Below are 23,607 nucleotides of genomic sequence, written 5' to 3'. Positions count from 1 at the left end.
TCTCCGAGAGGGACAGAGGAATCAAACCCGGGTTGGCCACATGCAATGCAAACGCCTTACCCACTATGCTATCGCTCCAGTCCATGGTAATAGTACCAAAATAAAAGTAAATTAAAAAACATAAGATGTCTGGTTCCATCAATGAATTCTTTGACTATAAGTCCAAGACAGTAAAATTTCTCGTGTTAATTAAACAGCATTAGGTTTCCTATTAGGGGCATGTCTCCATTAAAATACGTATCCATTCATTGTTAATCTGCAAGTCTTTGAAAGTTGCTAATACATTTTTTTCCAGTGAATTTCTAGATTCAATAATTTCTAAGCCCAGTGTCAGGGCAATACCTATTTCAAACTCTAACCAGTAATTGGCTTCAGAGGAACTTCGTAGGATCTAAAAATGTCTCTCTAAGCACACTTTAAATCCTTTAGAATTTACTCATTTTATATAAGAGAGAGTAGAGAGGGATGAGGAGACATCAAAGTTCCTCTTTCCGCTGATGGTGACAGGAATCTGAACATGCTCAAGTATCCAGAGATCAGGGACGTTAGCAAGAATGATTGTCTCGTTAAAAAAAGTATGCTGCCAGTCCCTTGGAACTGTAAATTAAACTAAAGAGTTGTTGTAGAGGTCTAATTTTGTTCTTTCATAAAGCATTTTTTCTTATTTTATAAAATGATTTGCATAATAAGGGGGTACTGTGGTTGGGGAAAGAAGTCGTAGGATTAAGGAATAAGAAGAATGGAAGGAAGGGCAAATTCTTCATGCTGCTTACAAAATCTGTTCTGCATGTGGTTTTACATCTTCAGTGAATTTTGGCTTGTTTTCATCCAGAAGACTGTTAACTCACAATATAGAGTTTCTAAATTATTAGATAAGAGGTTAAGAGGCCATGATTTTTTAACTGTGAACAATTTTCTCGAACTGCCGTTAAAATCAAATCAGGGGACAAAGGAGGTATTACAGCTCTAAGGTACTTGCTTTGCATGCTACTGACCTGTATTTGATTCTTGGCACTCCGTAAGTCCCCTGAGTCTACCAGGCATGATCCTTGAGCACAGAGCCAGGAGTAAGCCCTGAACAGCCAGGTGTGGTCCAAAAGATAAAAAACAAACAAACATAGATTGGAGGAGGGGAGACGGGTACAGGAGTACAGGGATTAGAGACTTTCCTTACTCCAAACTCAGTCTAATCACTGGCATCACATATGGTCCCCTGAGCACTTCCAGGAGTGATCTCTGAGCCAGGAATAAGGAATAAGGCCTGGGCACCACTGGGTATCCTGTATATAGTTTAGGAATAAAGACATCCGCCTTGCAATTGAGTTTGATGCTTGGTGCTACCAATCAGTGCTGAGCATTGACTCAGGCTCTACCATATGGAATTCCAAAGCTTCAAAAGATATGATCTCTCGAACACAGCAAGAAGTGTATGAATACCACAACCAAACACTTGCACTAAAGACGTGTGAGCACTGTGGACGTCTTTATTGTATATTACTCTTGGCGAGTACTATAATCAGAATATGAGTGAGCACCACAAACAAGCATGGGTGACCACTGGTCATATAAATAGGAGCAACAAAGGGAAGGGAAGGGGGAAAATATACTCAATAAAACCAATGTGTTTTTTTTTTTATAATTTGACACCCAATTATTTAATAATCGGCTTGCATCCCTCTCTGTAATGTATTACAGATCAGCATGAAGTACATCTCGCTGGTTCCCAGGATCCAGTTACCAGGATCCAAGAGAGCAAACGCTTGCACCAGGTCCATCAAGTCAATTAGCTGCCAGCCACTAAGCTTGACCATCTGCAAGTATGAGCACTCACTTTCTACCCTTCATTTCCTGTAATCACAGAACTTTTTCCATCTTGAAAACAAACATTATTATAGAGATTATTAGTGTGTCAGGTACAGCATTTATAGGCATTTCAAACAATTATAAGCAATTTGAATTTTGAACAGATTCATAATAGCTTTGATTCATTTGCATTTTAGAGTTTAAATCTGACATTATAATGTTAATTATAACTTATTTGAACATCTATTGGTATTAACAGTGTCAGAATGGCAAGTAATTAAAACAGACAGTACATCTTGTATCTTCCTGCCAGGTGGATTTTTCAGAATGCTGCACAATGTACACTGCTTTTGCAACAAGCATTTATTGCACCAAATTGTCCATTATATCCATACAGGCAATTCTTATAGCCTTTCATCTTTGTAAATGAGCATCGCCCCCTTAACAAGATGCAGTAGAAAAGAAAAATGCCCTAGAAATCGATGATTAGGTTTCCTATTTGGCTCCATGCTTTTACTATTTCTCAGATCTCTTTTAAATTTGCTTAAATTCATCCAGCAGGTAGGGAATGCCTCCTATGTGCCAAACACTGTTACAGGCTCTGAAAATACACTGTGAACAAAACACAGAACAGTCATAGCCCTCTGAGGCTGACATTCTGCAGGGGTAGAGGACTGGCACATGAATATGTAATATTTGAATGTATCAAACTAGCTTACAGATATCCTGCCTGAAGTCTATTCATTTAGAGCCTCCTTTCTGGCAAAGGAGAGGCAGTGGACAGCAGCAATTTTACTCATCCTCCTCCCATCATCTCTAAGTTTGGTGAGGTTATGTCATTCCTTTAACCAACCTGGGACTGAGTTTCCTCATTCATAACATGGGTGAGAGGTTGGATTAATAATTTTTTTTAAAGAAAAAGGATCTTTTCAGGCTTACGCTTTTCATGTTTTTATGGGAATATCTTGAACTAAATCAAGAGTCAGTTTGTTGACTGTTCTATGCCTTAAAACATCTCTATAAATAAGATAAAAAATATCCGTAGGTATTTCACATAAATGCAATACTTTAAATGCTAATCTAAGCCTTCATGTATACTAAACATCTTATTTGTAACTGTTATAGAATAGTCATTTTGTCATGAGAAATCATTTCACCTTTTATAAATAAGTGTGAACTCATTTCCATTGTCAGTGTTGTGGTCCCATGTCACTTGTGAAATGTTTCCTAGCTGTAACATACTCTAGTAGGTATGACATCATCTCTGTCTCCTGCTAGCCCAGATCATCAGCCTGGTGTCTTGTTTAACCTTTCCCTTTACCATAGCTCTGTGAAAAAAGGGTAGAGTCCTAGCTTGTTTGATGAACAACAAAAATTTAGATTCTGTACATACAATTTATAGATATGCAACCATTGTGTCTATACCATGTTTCATGGACACAGATATTCTGGGAACCCACATTAGCTCTTTAGGCTGTAAGAATACTTTATCTTAGAAAACTGGAGCTAATGTGTGTGAAGACGCAATATAGAAAGCACATTTCTAGAACAATTTACAGACAATAGGATAAAGTGAATTGATAAATATGCTCACCTTTTTAGAAGCTCTGGTGGAATGTTAATGTATACTAAATAATGCAAGTGAAGTAATGTGTATTCTGCAATCAGTTAAATTTTCTTGAAGATAATGTAGCTGGAGAGCTGAATGTCAAATAAGAGTAAGACTATTTATTAACTTGGTAGGAGTTACAAAGTCTGATTCTCTTGAAAGGCAAATTGCATTCACTGGTTTGATTTTGAAATGCAGAAACTCAAATTTCAATCAATCCAGCAAGTCAAAGAGACAGGAAATTTCACAAGACCATAGCAATCACCTTTTCTTATCTGCAACAGATCCCTAACAACACCATAGAGTTTTATCAGTTAATGCATAATAAAATATCACACATATTTTCAAATTTGATCAGCTGGGCCCTATCAAAAGGGCACATCTTGACAATGCCTTTGAAGGTAAAGTGAAATATCTGTCTCAATAACCGCATTTAATTTCTTCCTGTTGTGCCACGGTGTCATGATATACAGTGTTAATGTTATCCAAAGTGCCTATCATGTGTTTGTGTGGTGGGGGGTGGGGGGCATTCTGCTCACAAAACTCTAGCCCATTATTTCAGTCCCTGAAGAGCAATAATGCCCACACCTTCCTTGGGTAAACACTACTTCCTCAAGACAAGATGGGCAGAGGCATTCCATGTGACCTTGAAGAATCTTGAAACCACATCACAACATCGAAGTCAATAAACAGTACATAAAACAGTGCTTGTATAGACTATGACATGGGGGCAGGTTCAGCAGAAATCAGCTGTATGAATGAGGTCAGAGAAGAATGAGGAGGTTTAGATTTGGCAAATTATGTCTCAGTTACAGATCAATTCTTGTTAGCAGAGGAAATGCACTTTTATGTCCCTAAATCTCATACAAATTTGATATAGACATAACAATCAAAAATATGTTTAAGTTGTTGAATATATGCCCCAAATAAGAATGCAACTCCACCTTCACAAGGTTAGGAAGGAGGAATGATGAAGCCCTGCTGCTATGAAGTGACTTTTCTTCATCAAGGTCGCGACCCTTACTAATAAACCCAAAGGGTCAATGGTTCAGTTGCAAGAGTGCGCCAAGCTGGCTTGGGCTGTGAGGTCTCCAGAAAGTTACTGCACAGTGAACTCTCCACGATGGTAGGCCTGGCTTGCAAACAGATGTACTCTTAAGTCCAAACTTCAGTAGGCACCATGGCTTCTTTGGTTCCAACAGAAGGTAGTAGGTTTTCTTCAGACAAGAAATAAAAGGGAAATTGCACCAAAAACCCACGAATCTTTTTCAGTTCCTCCTCAGCTCTCATGGGATCTTCCTTTGCTAATATGGGCTTGTTTATAAAGTCTCTCAGCTGAATTAAATTGTGGACTTCATCATTGGGAAGGCACCGGAATACCTGATTAAAACATGAAGAGTAAATGGGTAAGTTTCAAAGAAAGCAGTTCCCCTTTTGGAAGCATATTTGTTCCGAGACAAAACTTAAGTTTTTTATGAAACATGTACTAGTTTCATGTCACTGAACAAACCTGATGGAAAAGTTATTTCTTTATTGCTACAAAGAGACTACTAGATTTAATTTGAAAAATCAAGTGTTTTTTTTTTATCTTATATACATAAGTCACTAACCCCCATTCCACCTCAGTTAATGTCAAAACTTTGGTAAGGAATTTTACTGATGTAACACCATATTAAATTAATTACTTGGATAATAATCATCTCTGACATGGGAGAATATAAGAGGAAATACATAATTTGTATTTTGTTTTAACTTTGAACAAATATACCTTTTCTATAGTTATCAACTATGTACTTATTTTGCTAATTAAGGTGCACTTGGACATCATCAAGCTTTATTTCTTAACACTTCAACATGTATTTCTTAAAATAATAGTGTGTGCCTATACAACTACAATGCCACTCTCATAGCCCAGATATGGTACATTAAAGATAAGGTACATGTTCAGACTTATATCATTGACCCTCAATGTTTCTTATATGTTACTCTCTAATCCAGGATGCAAAAAAGATTGTGTATTATATTTTTAAAATTGTATTTTAGAAGACATCATATAAATGATGTTTGATCATGGCTTTGAGTTCTCAATTTTAAATAATATATATATACATATATGTGTATATATGTATATGAAGTGACTTTTCTATGTATATGAATATATATGTAATAGTCATGATTCACTAGAAAGTAAGCATAATGTAAAGAACTCTGGAAACCAATATGAGATTACACCCAGTTTCTAAAAATGGTCAACATGTCTCAGTTGAGAATTTTCTTTTTTGTTTTTTTAAATTTTATTTTTTAAATATTTTTGAATCATCAGTTGAGAATTTTCTATGAGGAAAAGCTGCCTCCTTTATGACTTAAACTTTCTACTGTTAGACAATTCTTAATTCTTATATACTCTTTGTTATAACCAATGGATAGAACATAACAGATGGTGCATTTGGTAACCCTAATAAATACAGCTTGGTTTTAAGATGGCTTTCCAAAATTAGAGTTTCTCACCAAAAGGAGTGCTCATTATTAATAAGCTTCATTATAGGAACAGTCACTATTCACTGTTTTAACTATAGTTAGTGGATTATTCTTTATCCTTATAACTACCTAACAAAATTTACAGGAAAAGACAGCCAGGATCAGAAAACCAAGTCAACGAACACAAAATTATAGAGCCAGCAACTGGATGAGCCGTACTGAGCCCAGATTTCATTCACTTTTTTTATCATTTGCCTCTGTTCTCTTTGTCACAAAATATACAGGAAGGCTGAAGAATTACCTGCTTATTCTGGAACCCCATTCGGCACATCCTTAGCAAGAAAGATTGGAATCCACTAAAGCATCTTTTAATAAAGACCCATGATTTTTTTTTTACTTTCTGCTTTTTTAATTCAAGAAAGCTTTTCACTATAATGTGGAGCTTATTGACTTTTATATTCATTGAGAATATTCTGAACCAATAACTTGCAGAAGTAATGATGTGATTTTTGTGTTAGGGTTAAATTTAAAAGAAATACGTAAACCTTACCTTATCATAAATTGTAGCATTTCGAGCTGCTGTGGAAACCCACACTTCCTTGAAGAATTTTTCGCTTACTGGATCCTGAATATCCTCACTTGGGTCAGAAAGATAGCCAAGGACAAGCCTGAAATAAAATGCCCTCCAAACTGAGTGAGCAGTTTGCTACATGTATTGTTTTCAGTGCCTAACAAATCTAGACACTAAACAATACATCTTCCCTCACTCCTTTATTTATTTTTCTCTTTTTTTTTGGGGGGGGTCACACCCAGCGATGCTTAGGGATTACTCCTGGCTTTGCACTCAGGAATTACTTCTGGCAGTACTCAGGGGACCATATGGGATGTTGGGAATCAGACTCGGGTTGGCCACGTGCAAGGCAAATGCCCTACCCGCTGTACTATCGCTCCAGCCCCCCACTCCTTTATTTAAAAAAATCAAATTAAGTTACTGAAACTAAGTGTATGTGCATATATGAACATGGCACCCATGTGCACACCTAGGTCATATGTATGTAACTGAAGTTCCCAAACATACAAACACAAACCCCTATGTTTTTATGTGCTTGAAAACTACAGCCAACTATTGGACAGAGAAAGACACTCATTTTGTTCTAAGAGTGTCCTTGTAATATGGTCTTAGGTGGTGAAAATCTTGGCATGTAGGAATGAAAATGGACTGAATGTGACATAAGGACAGTGGTGGAGAGTTGTGGGGGGTGGGCATTTTGGTGGTGAGGGATGCAGTAATTTTGTATATCAATATCATAAATTTTAACACTTATGTAACCATGTTACCTAAAATATATTAAAACCACTTAAATAAATTTCACTGTTCAAGGTGCTAAAGCCCTTTCCAAGCACTTTCCCAGCAAGCCCTCAACAACCTTACAGAGACAGTTGTTACAGATAAGGGCACAAGAGCACAAGGAGATTGAGATCATACTCTGGGTAAAGCCTTAGTTCTGAAACTCTGCCTGGGGTCACCTGACTTCCAGACCAAGCTCTTAATTTTAACTTCTCCCTCCCTCCCTCCCTCCCTCCCTCCCTCCCTCCCTCCCTCCCTCCCTCCCTCCCTCCCTCCATTCTTTTCTCTCACTCTCCCTCCTGCCCTTCCCTACCATCTTTCCTTCTTTCCTCATTCTCCTCCCTTCCTCGCTTTCCTCCTAGCTTTTCTTTTCCCTCCCTCCTTTCAGCATGCTCAAGGGTCACTCTTGGCTCCACCGTCAGAAGTACTCCTGACCAGCTTGGGGGACCATATGGGTTGCCTGCTATTGAACCTGGGTTTGCTGCATGCAAAGCAAATGACCTACCATTATACTATCTCTCCAGCCCTGGAATTTAATTTTAAATCTGTTCAGCCATCTATTAAATATTCAAGTGGCAATGCTATGTAGGAAGTTGGATAAATGAATCTGGATTTTGAGAAAGTAGACTTAGCTGGAGGCAAAAATTTGCCAGTTACTTGTGTGTGTCTCTGTGTGTGTTCACAAAACCATTTCACTTAAACTGAGTAAGTATAAACAGAGACAGGACAAGGAGCACCTCAACATCAGTGGGGAGAGGAAGAGCCAGCAAGGCTGAAACTAAACTAGAGACTGTTCAGTCCTAGAATCATGAGAAGAAGTACACCAGAAACTGTGTCAAATTCAGAAGAGAATTGACCATTACTGAATTTAACAATGTGGAGGAGATTATATTGTTATCCTCATTATATTTAAATACATGTGTATTTGCACCATCATTTCTAATGGATGAATTCCCCATCATGCAAAAATTTAACCAATTATGTCCTTTCAGATGGTTCCTAGCTTTACATTAGTATGAACAATATTATATGACCAAACTATAATCATCTAATATGTATGAATTTTCTATGATTATCTCACTAAGGCAATTTAAAATTAAAATTTCTGTGTCAAAGTTCATGTAAAATTTACTTCAAGGAATATTATTTCAGCTTAGGTGTTATTAACTATGCCTCTCTCCCAGCATAGTTAATAAATACCTCCCAGCATTCTTAATAAACATCACTGATATTTATTATCCTGAAAAAATCTCCCAGCATCCTTAGTAAACATCACTGATATTTATTAAGTCCTGAAAAATCTCAGCCTGTTTTTTAGGGATAAAATGGTATTTCACATTCATGATTCTACATTGTTTCTACAAATTATTCTACATGTAAAAAAATGGCTCTGTACAAGGAGTTCATTATGATTGTTAGAGATTTTATATTTCAAAATCCTATTTCAACTTCAAATAGTGTCTCCTTCCAATGACATAGGAATAACTTTCAAAAGGATTTGAGGAATAATGTTTGCACACAAGTTTTATGCATAACATAGACACAAAGCAAAATTTTACAGCATCAAATTTGAAAGTTGGTGCAAATTATGACAATAAGTCAATTATAATATCTTTGATTTGGGTCAGGTCTAACAAACTGAATACCAAATAAAAAGAATATGTCTATGACATTGCTTTTAAATTAAAAGAGGAGGCAAGGAAAAGGATTTAAATAACTATACAAATAACATTTAGTAGTAAATTGTTTTCCATGAGGCTTTTTATACTAAGAAATTTATATTAAAATTCATAACAAAAATAATATGGAGGACTCTGAGTATTCTTTGGCAGACTAAGATGTAAGAGAAAACTACTTTGATTTCAGGTTGACCTGTAAAAACGGCAATTTATGTTTGTGTATTCCTGAGAGAGCAGGAAAGCTACAGATAATTATTTTTGTTCTTTCCATTCCTCATGTCTAGTGCCTTAAAGGATTCTAAGCTTGACTTGTGTAGATAATGGTCTCTGGTGAGTGATAGTTACATCTTTAAAGTTTGGATAATTTTCTAGGGTTTAATGAACTATTCAGCACATAGCTGTGGCAGTCAGTGCAGTACCCTGATGGCTGATTCCACTTAGAATTGACTTCACACTGAAATGTGTCTATTTCTATTCAGAAATAGCCCAGATGGAAAATGGATTGAAGCTGCATTTTTTAAGTGAGAAAATGGCTGTGCACTAAGCTGCAATATTTATCTTTGAGAACATTTCCAAATAAAAAGATCTAAAATCAACACAAGATTTTTGTGGTGCTTTTAGATATATTTTCTGCATTTGCATTGGGAGACAGAATGAAAATGATTGCTCAAAAACAATTGCTTTAAGGCAGTTTGAAAATTTCCAGGAAGCATAAGGGCACCTAGGAGTAAATTTAGCGTAAAATTCAGAGTCAGCACAAAAAATGAAACTAAAATTCTAGTGATAATTGAACAACCATCACAATTCCCAAATAATAAAAAAACAAATCTCTATTGAATGACAAATAAAATTTAAATAAATTGAAACTCACCCCTTGTTATTCAATAGAAAGTCTTCATACTACAAAGACAGTTTTTGAAAATATATTAATGACTCTAAGTCTGGTATAATTCCAATTTGAGAAAATGAAAACTATGAAGGGCCCAGAGAATGGCACAGTGCCTGTCTTGTGGGCATAGCAAGAGTTCAGTCCTTGGTGCCACCACATGCACTGGGTAGAATTTCAACACCTCTGCTGTTGTTTTTGGAAGTTTGCTGCCCAGGACCCCCATCAGTGCAGGTGTTTCAGTCACACTGCAGTCATGAGTGTGTGCCGCACAACTAAAGTAGCAGCCCCTGGCAAGCATTGCACCCCTGTGGGCGGCCCACAACCAAACATGCACACGAACTCTGCTCCACACAACAATGTCAGCAGGGAGAGGGAAAGAGGGGAAACAACAGAGCTTGAGTAAAGATTCTAAAGTTATAAGAATTACCTATGGAAAAACATTTACAAGCAGTCAAGAAGCCAGAGAGACGGGTTAATGTGCAGGGCTTGCACGTGGCTGACCCTGGCTCTATCCCTGGCACTGCACATGGTCCTCCCAGACAACACTGGGGGAGCATCACAAAGTATGTCCTGGGTTACCCAGGAAATCCCAGCACTTCAGGATAAGAGCAGCACTGTATCCTTAAGCCTTGAATTGCTGCCCAATTTGGTCAGTTTGGTCAAAAAAGTGATGACTTTTTCTTATTTTATACCATCATTGCTTCTTATTTCCTTTGCTTTCTACAGTTGAAAATTTTCTGGAGCGATAGCACAGTGGATAGGGCATTTGCCTTGCATGCAGCTGACCCAGGTTCGATTCCTTCGTCCCTCTCAGAGAGCCCAGCAAGCTACTGAGAGTATCCCGCCCTCATGGCAGAGCCTGACAAGCTACCCATGGCATATTCGATATGCCAGGAACAGTAACAACAAGTCCCACAATGGAGACGTTACTGGTGCCTGCTCGAGCAAATCGATGAACACTGGGACAACAGTGTTACAGTGCTGATAAAAGATTACCACTTAGAAAATCCTCAAGTTTCAAATATTAGAAAATTATTTACTTATTTCTAGCTTTTGTTTTATTATATATGTTGCAGTAAGCAAGTGATTCATTGATGAACAGGATACTAATTTTAAACTTGTCCCTGCTAAACTAAACAAATTGACAGTAGAAGCTAATTGAAATATCAATGGCTTGGTAAAAACTCTCACTGACAAAACAATTAGGAAAAAAGGAACTTAATAAAGGCATGAAAGCAGTGGGAAACCTGGGCAGACAGATTGGGGGATGGATTTGTGGAGCTCCTTCAGGAGAGAGAGCTGGAACAGCTCAAACACAGGACCTCAGTAACCATTGCACACTTTCAGCACCACCCGGACTCCCTCCTCCAGTGTGGACCTCACTGGCCAGTGACCCATTCCCCGAGCTCCCCCCAACCCAGAACCCAGATGGCAACACCTCCCACAGAACCTACAGTGTGCAGGGGGTGAGGCTTTCAGGGCAGCCACAGTTCTTTTCCCTTTTCCCAGCACTCTGGACTCACATCTCAATCTCCACTACCTAATTCTGTTGGTTTTTTTTTTTTTTCTTTTTGGGTCACACCCGGCAATGCACAGGGATCATTCCTGGCTCATGCACTCAGGAATTACCCCTGGCGGTGCTCAGGGGACCATATGGGATGCTGGGATTCGAACCCGGGTTGGCCGCGTGCAAGGCAAACGCCCTACCCACTGTGCTATCACTCCAGCCCCACCACTACCTAATTCTGTGGAGAACATCCTGGCTATCTCAAACACATTCGGCCAATACTCCACTAGCCTATTCCAATCTCACCCAAATAACAGTGAACACAAGAAGCTGTTCAAGTTCAATATAGAAGAACATATCCTCTGAAGCTTCACTAGAGACCTCACATAATTCACAGAGGAGCACCAAAGAGGAAGATAGTATTCTAGAAGGGGAAAAGGCGACCACCATTGACCGAGCTCATCTAGAATCCTTTCTCGAATAGAGAGGGGAATACTAGTAGTGAACTGGAGGGTTCCACCTCCATACTACCACAACAACATGAAGAAACAGTGCAAATCCCCACCATGAGGAGAGGATGAAGAAAAGAGTCCAGAAGTCTAAACAGGGAGTACCTATAAATACGATGTCTCCGATAAAGAATTCAGAGATGAGATGTTAAGGATATTCAATGAACTCAGAAACAGTGAAATAGACACCAAGTAAATTTAAGGAGAATATAAAAGAAACAGTGAAATGGACAGCCAAGAAAATATAGGAAGAAATGAGAGCAGAAGTAAGAAAGCTGTGAACAGAAGTGTCACTAATAAAGGATTCGGTAGATGAAATAAAAAACTCAGTGGGTTCCCTCAACAGTAGAATGACTACAGCTGAAGACAGAATCTGTGAGCTCGAAGATGAGTTGCAGGAAGCTTCCAGGCAACAACAAGGGAAAAGGACCTCAAAATAGCTATAAGGCAAGTCAGAGAGATAGGGGATGAACTCAAGAGGAACAACATAAGAATCATTAGAGTACCAGAAGGACAGGAAGGCAATTCCAATGAAATAGCAACATATAAAGATATCATTGCTTAGTAGTTCCCAGACCTAGAGGATGCAGGCATCCAGATCCAAAGAGCCCAAAGGGCACCAACTAAAAGAGACCCTAATAAAAAGACCCCAAGGCATCGTAATCAGAATGACAGATATCACAAATAGAGACACAATACTGCAAGAAGCAAGGTCAAAGAAGAAAATCACATACAAAGGAGCATCCCTTAGATTTACAGCAAACTCATCAGATAAAAACTCTCATTTAAACTCGAAAGAACAATACACTACTTCATGGATAAACAACAGCTCAGGAACTTCATAGACCAAAACCCAACCTTAAAAGGACTAAAGGGGCTACTATAAGACAAGAAAAATCCCTATAACCACAACAAACCTCAACAAACACAACAAACAGAAAGATGGCACAAAACCCCATGACAATAATCTCACTCAATGTCAATGGTCTAAATGTACCAATTAAAAGACACACAGTGGAAAAATGAATTTAAAAACTGAACCCAACATTCTGCTGCCTACAAGAAACACATATGAACAGTCAGAGCAAACACAGACTCAAGGTCAAAGGATGGAAAAAAATCCTGGAAGCAAAGAACGCCTTCAAAATAACTGTGGTGGCCATTCTAGTATCCAACAACATAGATTCCAGGCTGAAAAAGATTAGAAGGGACAGAGAGGCCATTTTTTAATAATCAAGGGATATGCACAGCAGAAAAAAATCACACTCCTAAACATACATACACCCAATGAGGGCCCATCTAAATATTGAAAACAACTGCTAATAGACTTTAAGGATGGCATTGGTAGCAATACGATAGTAGCTGGAGACTTCTAAAACCACCTGTACACCTCTGGATAGATCAACAAGATTAAAATTCAGCAAGGAAACACTGGATTTCAAGGAAGAAACAGAAGAGAGAGGGCTAATAGATGTATACAAGGATTTACATCCCCCCAAACCGAATATACATTCTGTTCCAGTGCACACAGAACATTTCTAAGATAGACCATGTGCTGGGTCACAAAACACATCTCAATAGATTCAGGAAGATAGAAATTGTATCAACTATCTTTTCAGACCATGATGCACTAACTATAGAAGTTAATCACACACAGACTCGGAGAACCAAATCAAACACCCAGAAATTAAACAACTCAATATTGAACAATAAATGGGTCATGGAAGAAATCAAGGAAGAAATCAAAAGATACCTGGAAACAAATGAGAATGAAGACACATGCTAACAGAACAAGTAGGATGCAGCTAAAGTCGTATTAAGGGGGAAATTTAAAGCTCTGCAAGCATTTCTCGGGAAGGAAGAAAGGGTCCACATAAATAACTTGACTGCACAGCTCAAGATCTTAGAAAGGACCAAGAAAAGGAGCCCAAACCTGGCAGAAGGAAAGAAATAATAAAACATAGAGCAGAAATTAATGACATGGAAACCCAAAAGACAATCCAAAAGATCAATGAAAGCAAGAGCTATTTCTTTGAGAAAATAAACAAGATTGATAAATAACTATCAAGACTCACAAAGAAAGAGAATTAGAACCCTAATAAACCAAATAAATGAAAAGTGAGACATCACAACAGAAACCAAAGAAATTCAAAAGATCGTCAGAGATTACTTTGAAAGTCTGTATGCCACAAAACAAGAGAACCTAGAAGAAATGGATAAATTCCTAGATTCCTATAATCTCCCAAGGCTGAATCAAGAAGATTTGGAATACCTGAATAGACCTATTATTATCAAGGAAATCAAAACTGTAATCAAAACTGTTCCCCAAAACAAAAGCCCAGATCCAGATGGATTCACTAGCAAATTCTTCCAAACATTTAAAGAGGGCCTATAGCCAGTTCTTCTCAAGCTTTTCCAGAAAATTGAAGAAACAGAAACCTCCCAAATCATTTCTATGAGGTACATATCTCCCTAATACCAAAAGGAGAGATTAAACACAAAAAGAAAATTACAGGCTGATATCCCTGATGAACATCGATGCAAAGATCTTTAACAAAATATTAGCAAGCAGAATTCAACAACTTATCAAAAAGATCATACACCATGACCAAGTGGGATTCATCACGGGGATGTAAGGATGGTTTAACATTTGCAAGTCAATCAACAAGTCAATAAAAGAAAGGACTAAAAACCATATGATCATACAAATAGATACAGTGGAAGAATTTGACAAGATCCAGCACCCATTTATGATGAAAACTCTCACCAAAATGGATTTTGAAGGAACATTCCTCAATATAGTCAAAGTCATCTATCACAAGTCTATGGCAAGCATTATTCTCAATGGGTAAAAACTAAGAGCTTTCTAAGATCAGGGACAAGACAAGTATGCCCACTCTAACCACTCCTATACAACATAGTACCTGAAGTACTTGCAACAGAAGGTAGGCAAAAAAAGATGTTAAAGCATCCAGATAGGAAAGGAAGAAATCAAGTTCTCCCTATTTGCAGATGATCTGATACTATAATTATAAAACCCTAAAGCCTCTACCAAGAAGGTCCTAGAAACAATAGACTTGTACAGTAAAGTTGCAGGCTATAAAATCAACATCCAAAAGTCCATGGCTTTCCTATACACAAATAATGAGAGAGAAGAAAGTGATATGAAAAAAGCAATCCCATTCACAATCATGCCTTAGAAAACCAAATACCTTGGAATCAGCTTAACTAATGAGATAAAGGACCTGTACAAAGAAAACTACAAAATGCTACTTCAAAAAATAGAAGAGTGCATGAAGAAATAGAAACACATACCCTGTTTATGGATTGGGAGAGTTAACATGATCAGAATGACAATACTACCCAAGGCATTATATAGATTCAATGCAATCCTTACAAGGATATCCATGACATTCTTCAAATAAACTGAAGAAAAACTCCTGAAATTCATATGGAACAAAAATCTCTCACGAGTAGCTAAAGCAGTTCTTGGGGGGGGGGGGAAAGCTGGGGGGCATCACTTCTCCCAACCTCAAACTCTACTACAAAGCAGTAATAATTAAAACAACATGGTATTAGAACAAAGGCAGATCCACAGACCAATGGAACAGTACTGAATATACTTACACACACCCTCAAATATATGATCATTGAATCATTGATAAGGGAGCAAGAAATGTGAAGTTGAGTAAGGAAAGCCTCTTTAACAAATGGTTCTGGCAAACTGGATATCTACATGCAAAAAAATGGGTTCAGACCTCTACCTAACACCATACACAAAAGTCAAATAAAAGTGGATTAAAGACCTCAACATCAGTCCAGATCCATGAGGTACATTGAAGAAAAGGTGGCAAAACCTTTTGCGACATCAAAGCTAAAGATATCTTCAAAGATGAAACGCCACTGACCGAGCAAGTGGAAACTGAGACAAACAAATGGGACTATCTTAAACTACGAAGCTTCTGCACTTTCAAAGAAACAGTAACCAGAATACAAGAGCAGTCTATAGAATGGGAAAGGATATTCACTTAGTACCCATCTGATAAGGGGTTGATATCAAGGATATACAAGGCACTGGTTGAACTTTACAGGAAGAAAACATCCAACCCCATCAGAAAATGGGGAGATGAGATGAACAGAAACTTTCTCAAAGAAGAAATCTGAATGGTCAAAAGGCACATGAAAAAAATGCTCTTCATCACTAATCATCAGGGAGATGCAGATCAAAACAACAATGAGATATCATCTCACACAATCGAGACTGGCACACATCCAAAAGAACATCAGTGAACTGGTGTTGGCACAAATGTGGGGTGAAAAGGACTCTTCTTCACTGCTGGTGGGAATGCTGACTGGTTCCGCCCTTTTGGAAAAAAATATGAACATTTCTCAAAAAATTAGAAGTTGAGCTCCCATTTGACCCAGCAATACCACTTCTGGGAATATATCCTGGAGAATCAAAAAAGTATAGTGAAAACGACATCTGCACTTGTATGTTTATTGCAGCACTGTTTATAATAGCCAGAACCTGGAAAAAAAAACGAGTGCCTGAGAACAGATGACTGGTTAAAGAAACTCTGGTACATCTACACAATGGAATACTACGCAGCTGTCAGAAAAGATGAAATTATGAAATGTGTATATAAATGGATCAACATGGAGAGTATAATGTAAGTGAAATGAGTCAGAGAGAGAGGAATAGACATAGAATGACTGCACTCATTTGTGGAATATAAAGTAAAACAATGGGAGACTAACACCCAAGGATATTAGAGATAAGAACCAGGAGGATTGATCCACGGCTTGGAAGCCGGCCTCACATGCTGGGGGAAAAGGCAGCTGAGATAGAGAAGGGACTACCAAGTAAAAGAAGTTTGGAGGATTCGCTCAGGATGGGAGATGCGCGCTGAAAGTAGACTATAGACTGAACATGATGGCCACGTAATACCTGTATTCCAACCCATAACACACAAAAAGAGAGAGAGAGAAAATAAAAAGGAATGTACTGGCTATAATGTACTGGCTACAGAGTCAAGGCGGGTGATGAGGGATAGTAGTGGGAGGGATACTGGGAACATTGGTGTTGGAGAATGGGCACTGGTGGAGTGATGAGTACTAGATCATTGTATGACTGAAACATAAGCACGAAAGTTTGTAAGTCTGTAACTGTACCTCATTGTGATTCATTAAAATTTTTTTTAAAAGAAACATGGCAATCACTGCACATTTCACCACCATTGCCATGCGAGCTCCTGCCCAGTTAAATATTCTGGATTTTCTGGACAACTTAAAACTCTTCAGTATACAAACATCCAAGTAGGAACACACCAGACTGGATGGGAATGCTACATAGAAGTCAACTAAACTTGGTTAAGAAAAACATTAACACTAAGAAAGCTCAACTAAACAACTAAACAAGATCTCAGTAAATCCTCAGACAAGGGGGTGGCTCCATGCAGGGAAATCCCACCCTACAAGCACAGTTATAGACTTAGAGCTGTGACCTTCTGTCAAAGCCCCGAGGTGCAAGATTTATGTGAGGATGGGGAGAGCGGGGAGGAATGGGGCTCAGCATATCTATTAGCACAGAGAAAAATGAAAAGTGAGGAAGAGAGGAGAGAGGAAAAACTGCAAAGTGAATGTAAGGAAGGATCTGAGTTAATTCTAGGAAGATCACATACTGCTGAGGAAGACTATAGGGGGTAGGAGCAAAGACAGTTATAATCCAGACCTAGAAAGTTCTCAGTCACAATGAACTGAATGAAGGGTGTGTTCAGGGACAGAGACTGCTTCTAGAGCAGTATTCTATCTGCTTGACCAAGGATTTATTTAAAATTCAGTTACTCTGCAGTGCTGGGAAGATACATGCAAGATCTGTTTGATCCCTGGCACCCCATGACCCTTCAATCACCATCTGATGTAGCCTTGGAGGTTCTCAAGTACCTATGGGCCACAGGCCCACTGGACATCACCAGAGTGGTCCCTGCTGGTTCTCAGCTTCACAGGGCCTGCAGAGCACAGGGTCCTTGGATCCTTACATAGAAATGCATAAGACTGGCCAAGAATCACCAGGATGGTCCCAAGCCCTATCAGCATTGCCAACAAATAAAAAGTAGAAACCCTTCACTGTAGATATCAGCAATCTTCTTTGTGCATCTCCTTTGACTATATAAAAGATGTACAGAATATGACTCTAATTAAACTATCCCTTCTGGAACAAAATGGATGGACCTTGAGGTGGTTATGTTAAATGAGATAACTATGGAAGAGAAAGAGAATTACTGGCTAATTTGATTCATATTGGATATCTATAACTAGGGTTAGTAAAAATGCAAAAAACCCCCAACAAGATAAAAACTTAGAATTAATGAATTATGGTGGATATTGGGATAAAACAGGGGAAAGCCAGGAAGAATACGTAGATAAGCTGTGTGTGTGTGTGTGTACACAACATGTGTGTGTGAGTTTGTGTGTAAGCATGCATGTGTGTGTGACTGTGTGTACAGATAGTGCTGGGGACAGAAGCCAGAGCTTCATACATGACTGGGGCTCAGTGGTATGTGGTTAACACTGTGTCACATTCCAGCCCGGAGAATCATTCTGATAGTAAGATGACACTAGAACTTTATAACTTTGTGATGGGTGTGGTGAGTCTATATACAAACAGATGTGTGAAATTATATCCTTAAAGTTTATAGTACCAAAAACAAATGATACACCTCTTGATTAAACTAATGATAAATAAGTTTTAGGATGAATTCACTGGGCGCATATGCTGCCCAAACCCATGTGCTGCTTGTGAGCATGTGGCTGAGCACATGTGGTGTGAGCACCTGTGTCGCTTGCATCTCCCTCTTGAGATGTGTCTTGGGTTCTGTTCATCCTTAGAGACACCTGTGCTCTTGCTTCTGAGTGTGTTACTCTTCCTCCCTTTCTCTCCCTTGTCCCCTTCCTCAAAGCCTCCAAATAAAATCTGTTTTTGCTTAAAAAAAAATCACTGTCGAAATCTTATAGACACTAGATGGTTTGACCTGGCCTGTTCCTAAACCAACAAATACATTTCAAATGCTAGTTTTTATTATTACATATGAAGATAATAGCATTTAAATAGAAAATGTATAGCTGCACCCCATTCAGCTCCCATCCTCCCCCCACCAAGGGCATGTTCCATGCTGCATTTTGGGAGACAGTTTGAGACCAAGGAGAGGCAGGACAAGACAGCATGTGCTAAGGGCTAGAAGCAGCTCTGGGACCCCAGCAGACACGGCTTCGCAAAGCCCACCTGAAGCACTGAAGCCGAAGACCCTGAGCGAAGCGGCCTGCTTGGTACTCTTCACCATCCATCACCGAGGGGACTGTCTCTGTGTCCTGCACAATGATGGCCATTTCGCTGTCACGCTTTCCCAACATGCTTCGATCATTGATGTTGGCAGAACCTAGAAAGATAAAAGTAAAAGAAAGTGATGATTTTCCCGAGTAGTTGATACTTATTTGCTCCCCCCATTCGATCTTTCTTGCTAACAAACCCTCACTTTGTTCATGCTGTCAAGAGAGTCTGTGCAAGGGCAGGCAGGGCCCCTCGTTCACCCAAGTGTAAAGTTTGATCTGTCTAAGTGAAGCATGATAATTTTATTATTTTTTGCCATTATTTTATTATTTTGGCTTAGGAATGGGAACGTGACATGATTCTAGCCAGGGAAACATAAAGGAAGAACTGCTCAAGATTTCTGAGAAAGTTTTTTTTTCCTTCTTATAAGTGAACACTAAAAGCAGTTTTTGCCTCAAAGGTTTTTGGGGTTTGAACCAAGAGCCGCGGCACGAGAAGCAGAGCCTCCCACCTACTGACTGTGATCCTGAGGTCTCCTAACCCATTTTGGCACCAGAGCAGATTCTTGCAGCCATCCATTTTGACTGTGAACTGAGCTAAAATATTAGAAACCCAAAACCGCGCGGCCGCTATCGCGGCCGTGCGGACTCAAAGTCTTCACTTTTACCAAGGAAGAGAAATTATTAGATGATGCTTATTCAGCAGGCCTGATTGTTGGGGAAAATTTCCAATCAACAATAGTGAGTTCTGTATGGAAATATGAAATGTACTCAATATATAGAGAGAATAATGGGAATATCATCAGCTACTTAGATGGGGGGTGGAGTGGGAGGGGGGTGTATTGGGGTTCTTGGTGGTGGAACGGGTGCACTGGTGAAGGGATGGTGGTTTAATCAGTATTTCACTGTGACTTAAACCTGAAAGCTTTGTATTTTTTTTGTTTTCACGGTGGTTCAATAAAATATTTCTTTAAAAAAAAAAAAGGTTTTTGGGGGTTTTTTTGTTGTTGTTTTTTTGTTTTTTTTGCTTTTTGGGTCACACCCAGTGATGCACAGGAGTTACTCCTGGCTTTGCATTCAGGAATTACTCCTGGCGGTGCTCAGAGGACCATATGGGATGCTGGGAATCGAACCTGGGTAGGCCTCGTGCAAAGCAAACACCCTACCTGCTATACTATAGTTCTAGCCCCTCAAAGTTTATTTTGGATATTTTGACTTGTAGGTTAGATGAGGATATGATTCCAGGAGCTTCTGTAGCCACTTTGTGACCACTGGGATCAGACAAGCTGAAGTTAGCAGAGCAGAAATGACTGTGAATTAGTCACTGAATTAGTAAAGTCTAGAATTTTCTTAACTTCTGCTTTTCATGTCTCTATTGGTTTAGACACCCTACTGCACAAATGATTTTGATTAAAGATCAATATACAAAAGAAAAAGATACACTGGTTCAACAACGAAGATGGATTTGTCTTTTTTTTTTTAAAGATTTAGAAAAAAAATAGACATGAACTCATAATAGAATTATAAGTGCCTAAAACCCAAGAGCCCCTTCATCCCAGCTCGGGCTATTCTCAAATACACATTATCAAACTGCTTTTGAGTGGTTGTCCATCCTCTGGCCTCACTTGTGTGGCCTGCCAAGAGCTTCTATATCAATTTACCTCCATTCTATTTTTAAATCCAAGTGAGCTAAGAATGTTGGAATGTGAAGGGCAAGTATTTTACTATTAGTCTAACCTGATCTTTCAATGCTCCTTGCCTTTGTAACCAGACACACATCGTGTTTTATGAATAGTCACTGGATTCCCATTTGTGAAGTTTTGAGGTGTCCAGTAGACTGCAGAAGGGGCTGGCTTGCTCCCCTATCCTGCTTGTTCCTCATGCCCTACGCACAATATTCCTCTGATAGGTGCATAGGAAGTAGAAGAGAGGGCTCAATGGGAGCGCTGGCTCCTCTCATGGGGATCGTCAGGGTAAAAGACAACAGGAGTCTGACTAGAGTCCACATGGTGAGTGTCTTGCAGAGAGAAAATTGCCTCCTTTGAAAAACTTTATGGCCACTTCCTGCAGTGATGCGGTGGACTTCGTTAACAAGACTCTGCTGTGGATGTGAGCACTGCCCCACAGGAGTTAGTCTGGGTAAGAGATAAAGGATGGAGAACTTGAAGAAATGCTGGGCTGCTCCTGAGGTGTGATGAGGTAGAGGCTATTCGGAAAACTTTGTTTTGTTGGCAAAAAATCACCCTTTATGCATGCACTCACATTATAATTATACTATAAAATTTATAGCCGCACCATGGGGTTTGACAGATGGTCTAGCACTAATGTAGACAAAGTCTTCTCATTTTTCTCAGCCTTAATTTGCTCTCTTATAAACGAAGATCATAATGTAGACCCTGAATTGTTGTGAGAGTTAAATAAGACCATATCACAGTACTTACTGATCTACAAACTGCTCTGCAAACATTAATTTTATGGACCTTATTGTCAGATATTTCCTGATCTTATAAAATCAGTACCAGAAAACACTGACACAAGAAGGGGCAATTTTCTGGCATACGGCATGTAGCACTTGTCTCAAAGAAGCCCCTGTTTGAGGGTAATCACTTCCTACCCAGGTACAGGAGCTAGCTCAAAGGATCAGAACAAATTTCTCCTATCTTCACTTTTGTGGTGTAGTACCTTAAGACCCCAGCAGAGGCCGCTCTTTGGAGAAGGCTACAGAATTGGGCAGATGACTAATTTTTTCACTCTCTCTCTCTCTCTCTCTGTGTGTGTGTGTGTGTTGTGTGTGTGTGTGTGTGTGTGTGTGTGTCTGTCTGTCTGTCTGTCTGTCTCTTTCTCCCGCCTCTCCCTCGATTCTCCTTCCCATGTTCCCATGAGTAGATCCCTCAAATCCAATGAAAGAAGAGCTGAAGTTCTTAGAGAGCTAAACTTGAGTAGCCTTGGTGTTTACTCTCAACTACATGGAGAGAGAGTAGGCAACTATTTATTAGGAATGTGAAGGAAAGAATGAGGCAATTTTAGAGGAATTTAATACCAAAAATTTGACATTGACTGTTATAAATGCTGCCACCATTCTTACCTGTTTCCATTTTCTGAAAATTTAAATTTATAATTTTATGACAAAGATACAGTGCTATTCTATTTCTCTATAATAGAGGAGGCAGAAGAGAGAAAGCGCAAAGTACCTACATAAATACACACTGAGCTATTAATAGTAGCAGGTGCTTTTTGATAAAGCAGTAGAGGACAATAGGAAATTTTTACTTGGACAACCTTACAGTTTGCTTGGTTTACAAATATGCCTTGGGTTTATAAAACTGTTTTTAGTTTAGTTTTGTTTGGGGGCCACACCCAATGATGGCCAGGGTTTACTCCTGGCTCTTTGCTCAGGAAATAACTCTGGGATGCAGGGATAGAACCTGGGCAAGCCCCCTACCCACTGTGCTATCTCTGCAGGCCCTATTTAACTGCTTTCCATAAAAGCTCAGTCCCTTATATTCCCCAATAATTTAAAACCACCAAAATTTTAGAAGATGACCTTTTCTAATACTGCCAATATTAGGAAATTTTTAACATGAAATAAAGTAAAATACAAAAATAGCATTTCAGAAGGCATATGGGTGATAACTCACAAACTGTTGAGACAGAGAGTCCTAAATTTATCACCCAGGACCAAAATCAGAAAACACTGATCTGGAAGCCCTGAGTGTCTGCATGCAAGCCCTAAGTTGGATCGCCAGGACTACATGGCCCCCAGAACTCTGCCAGTGGTGGTCCTGGTGAGCCCAAGCACTGACCCATGAGGACTACATTGCAGGCTGGGAATCACTGGGAATCGTTCCCAAATCACTGGAGCTTCACAGGGAGACCCTTATTAAAAATAAAAGGAACCAGAGAGATAGTAAAGGGGGTAAGGCGCTTGCTACTCAATGCAGCAGATCCCTTACACTATATATGGTCCCCTGAGTGACCACAAGGGTTCCTACCTAGGCAGGAACCAGGAATAGCTCTTGAGTATTTCTAGCTGTGAATCACACCAAATCACTGTATCACTATATCACTGTCATCTCGTTGCTCATTGATTTGCTTGAGCGGGCACCAGTAACATCTCCATTATGAGACTTGTTACTGTTTTTGGCATATCGAATATACCACAGGTAGCTTGCCAGGCTCTGCGCTGCCAGCGAGATACTCTCAGTAGCTTGTCAGGCTTTCTAAGAGGGGCAGAGGAATTGAATCCAGGTTGGCCGCATGCAAGGCAAATGCCCTACCTGCTGTGTTATCGCTCCAGCCCCACCAAATCCTTAAGTAAAAAAGAAAACAAGAGACCATTGGTGGGCATGGTGTTCAGTGTGGGCACTCTCTCCATGCAGATGACCCAGGAGGTAGAAACTTTCCTTGTGTGGGTGCTGTATAGAAGCTCTCCCTATTCGGATACACACAGGAAAGAACT

At 39.2% G+C, this 23,607-nt stretch overlaps 1 protein-coding gene across 2 annotated transcripts in view; it reads right to left on the bottom strand.

Annotated features, from left to right (window-relative positions):
• Positions 1-1,473: 1,473 nt before the first annotated feature.
• PLD1 (phospholipase D1) overlaps positions 1,474-23,607 on the bottom strand; it is a 288,369-nt gene continuing 266,235 nt past the window's right edge. The window contains exons 26-28 of one of the 2 annotated variants that reach the window (XM_055127575.1): positions 19,105-19,258; positions 6,441-6,558; positions 1,474-4,792 (exon numbers count right to left, since the gene is read on the bottom strand). In XM_055127575.1, the coding sequence (XP_054983550.1) occupies positions 4,568-4,792; positions 6,441-6,558; positions 19,105-19,258 (497 nt within the window). In that variant the 3' untranslated portion in view covers positions 1,474-4,567. The remainder of the gene's footprint in view (positions 4,793-6,440; positions 6,559-19,104; positions 19,259-23,607) is intronic. The other variant, XM_055127576.1, reaches the window with a different exon arrangement.

Source organism: Sorex araneus, chromosome 2, assembly GCF_027595985.1.
Source record: "Sorex araneus isolate mSorAra2 chromosome 2, mSorAra2.pri, whole genome shotgun sequence".
Lineage (NCBI taxonomy): Eukaryota > Metazoa > Chordata > Mammalia > Eulipotyphla > Soricidae > Sorex > Sorex araneus.
Note: the sequence above shows the minus strand (reverse complement) of the source record. Positions and strands in the feature narration are given on the sequence as shown.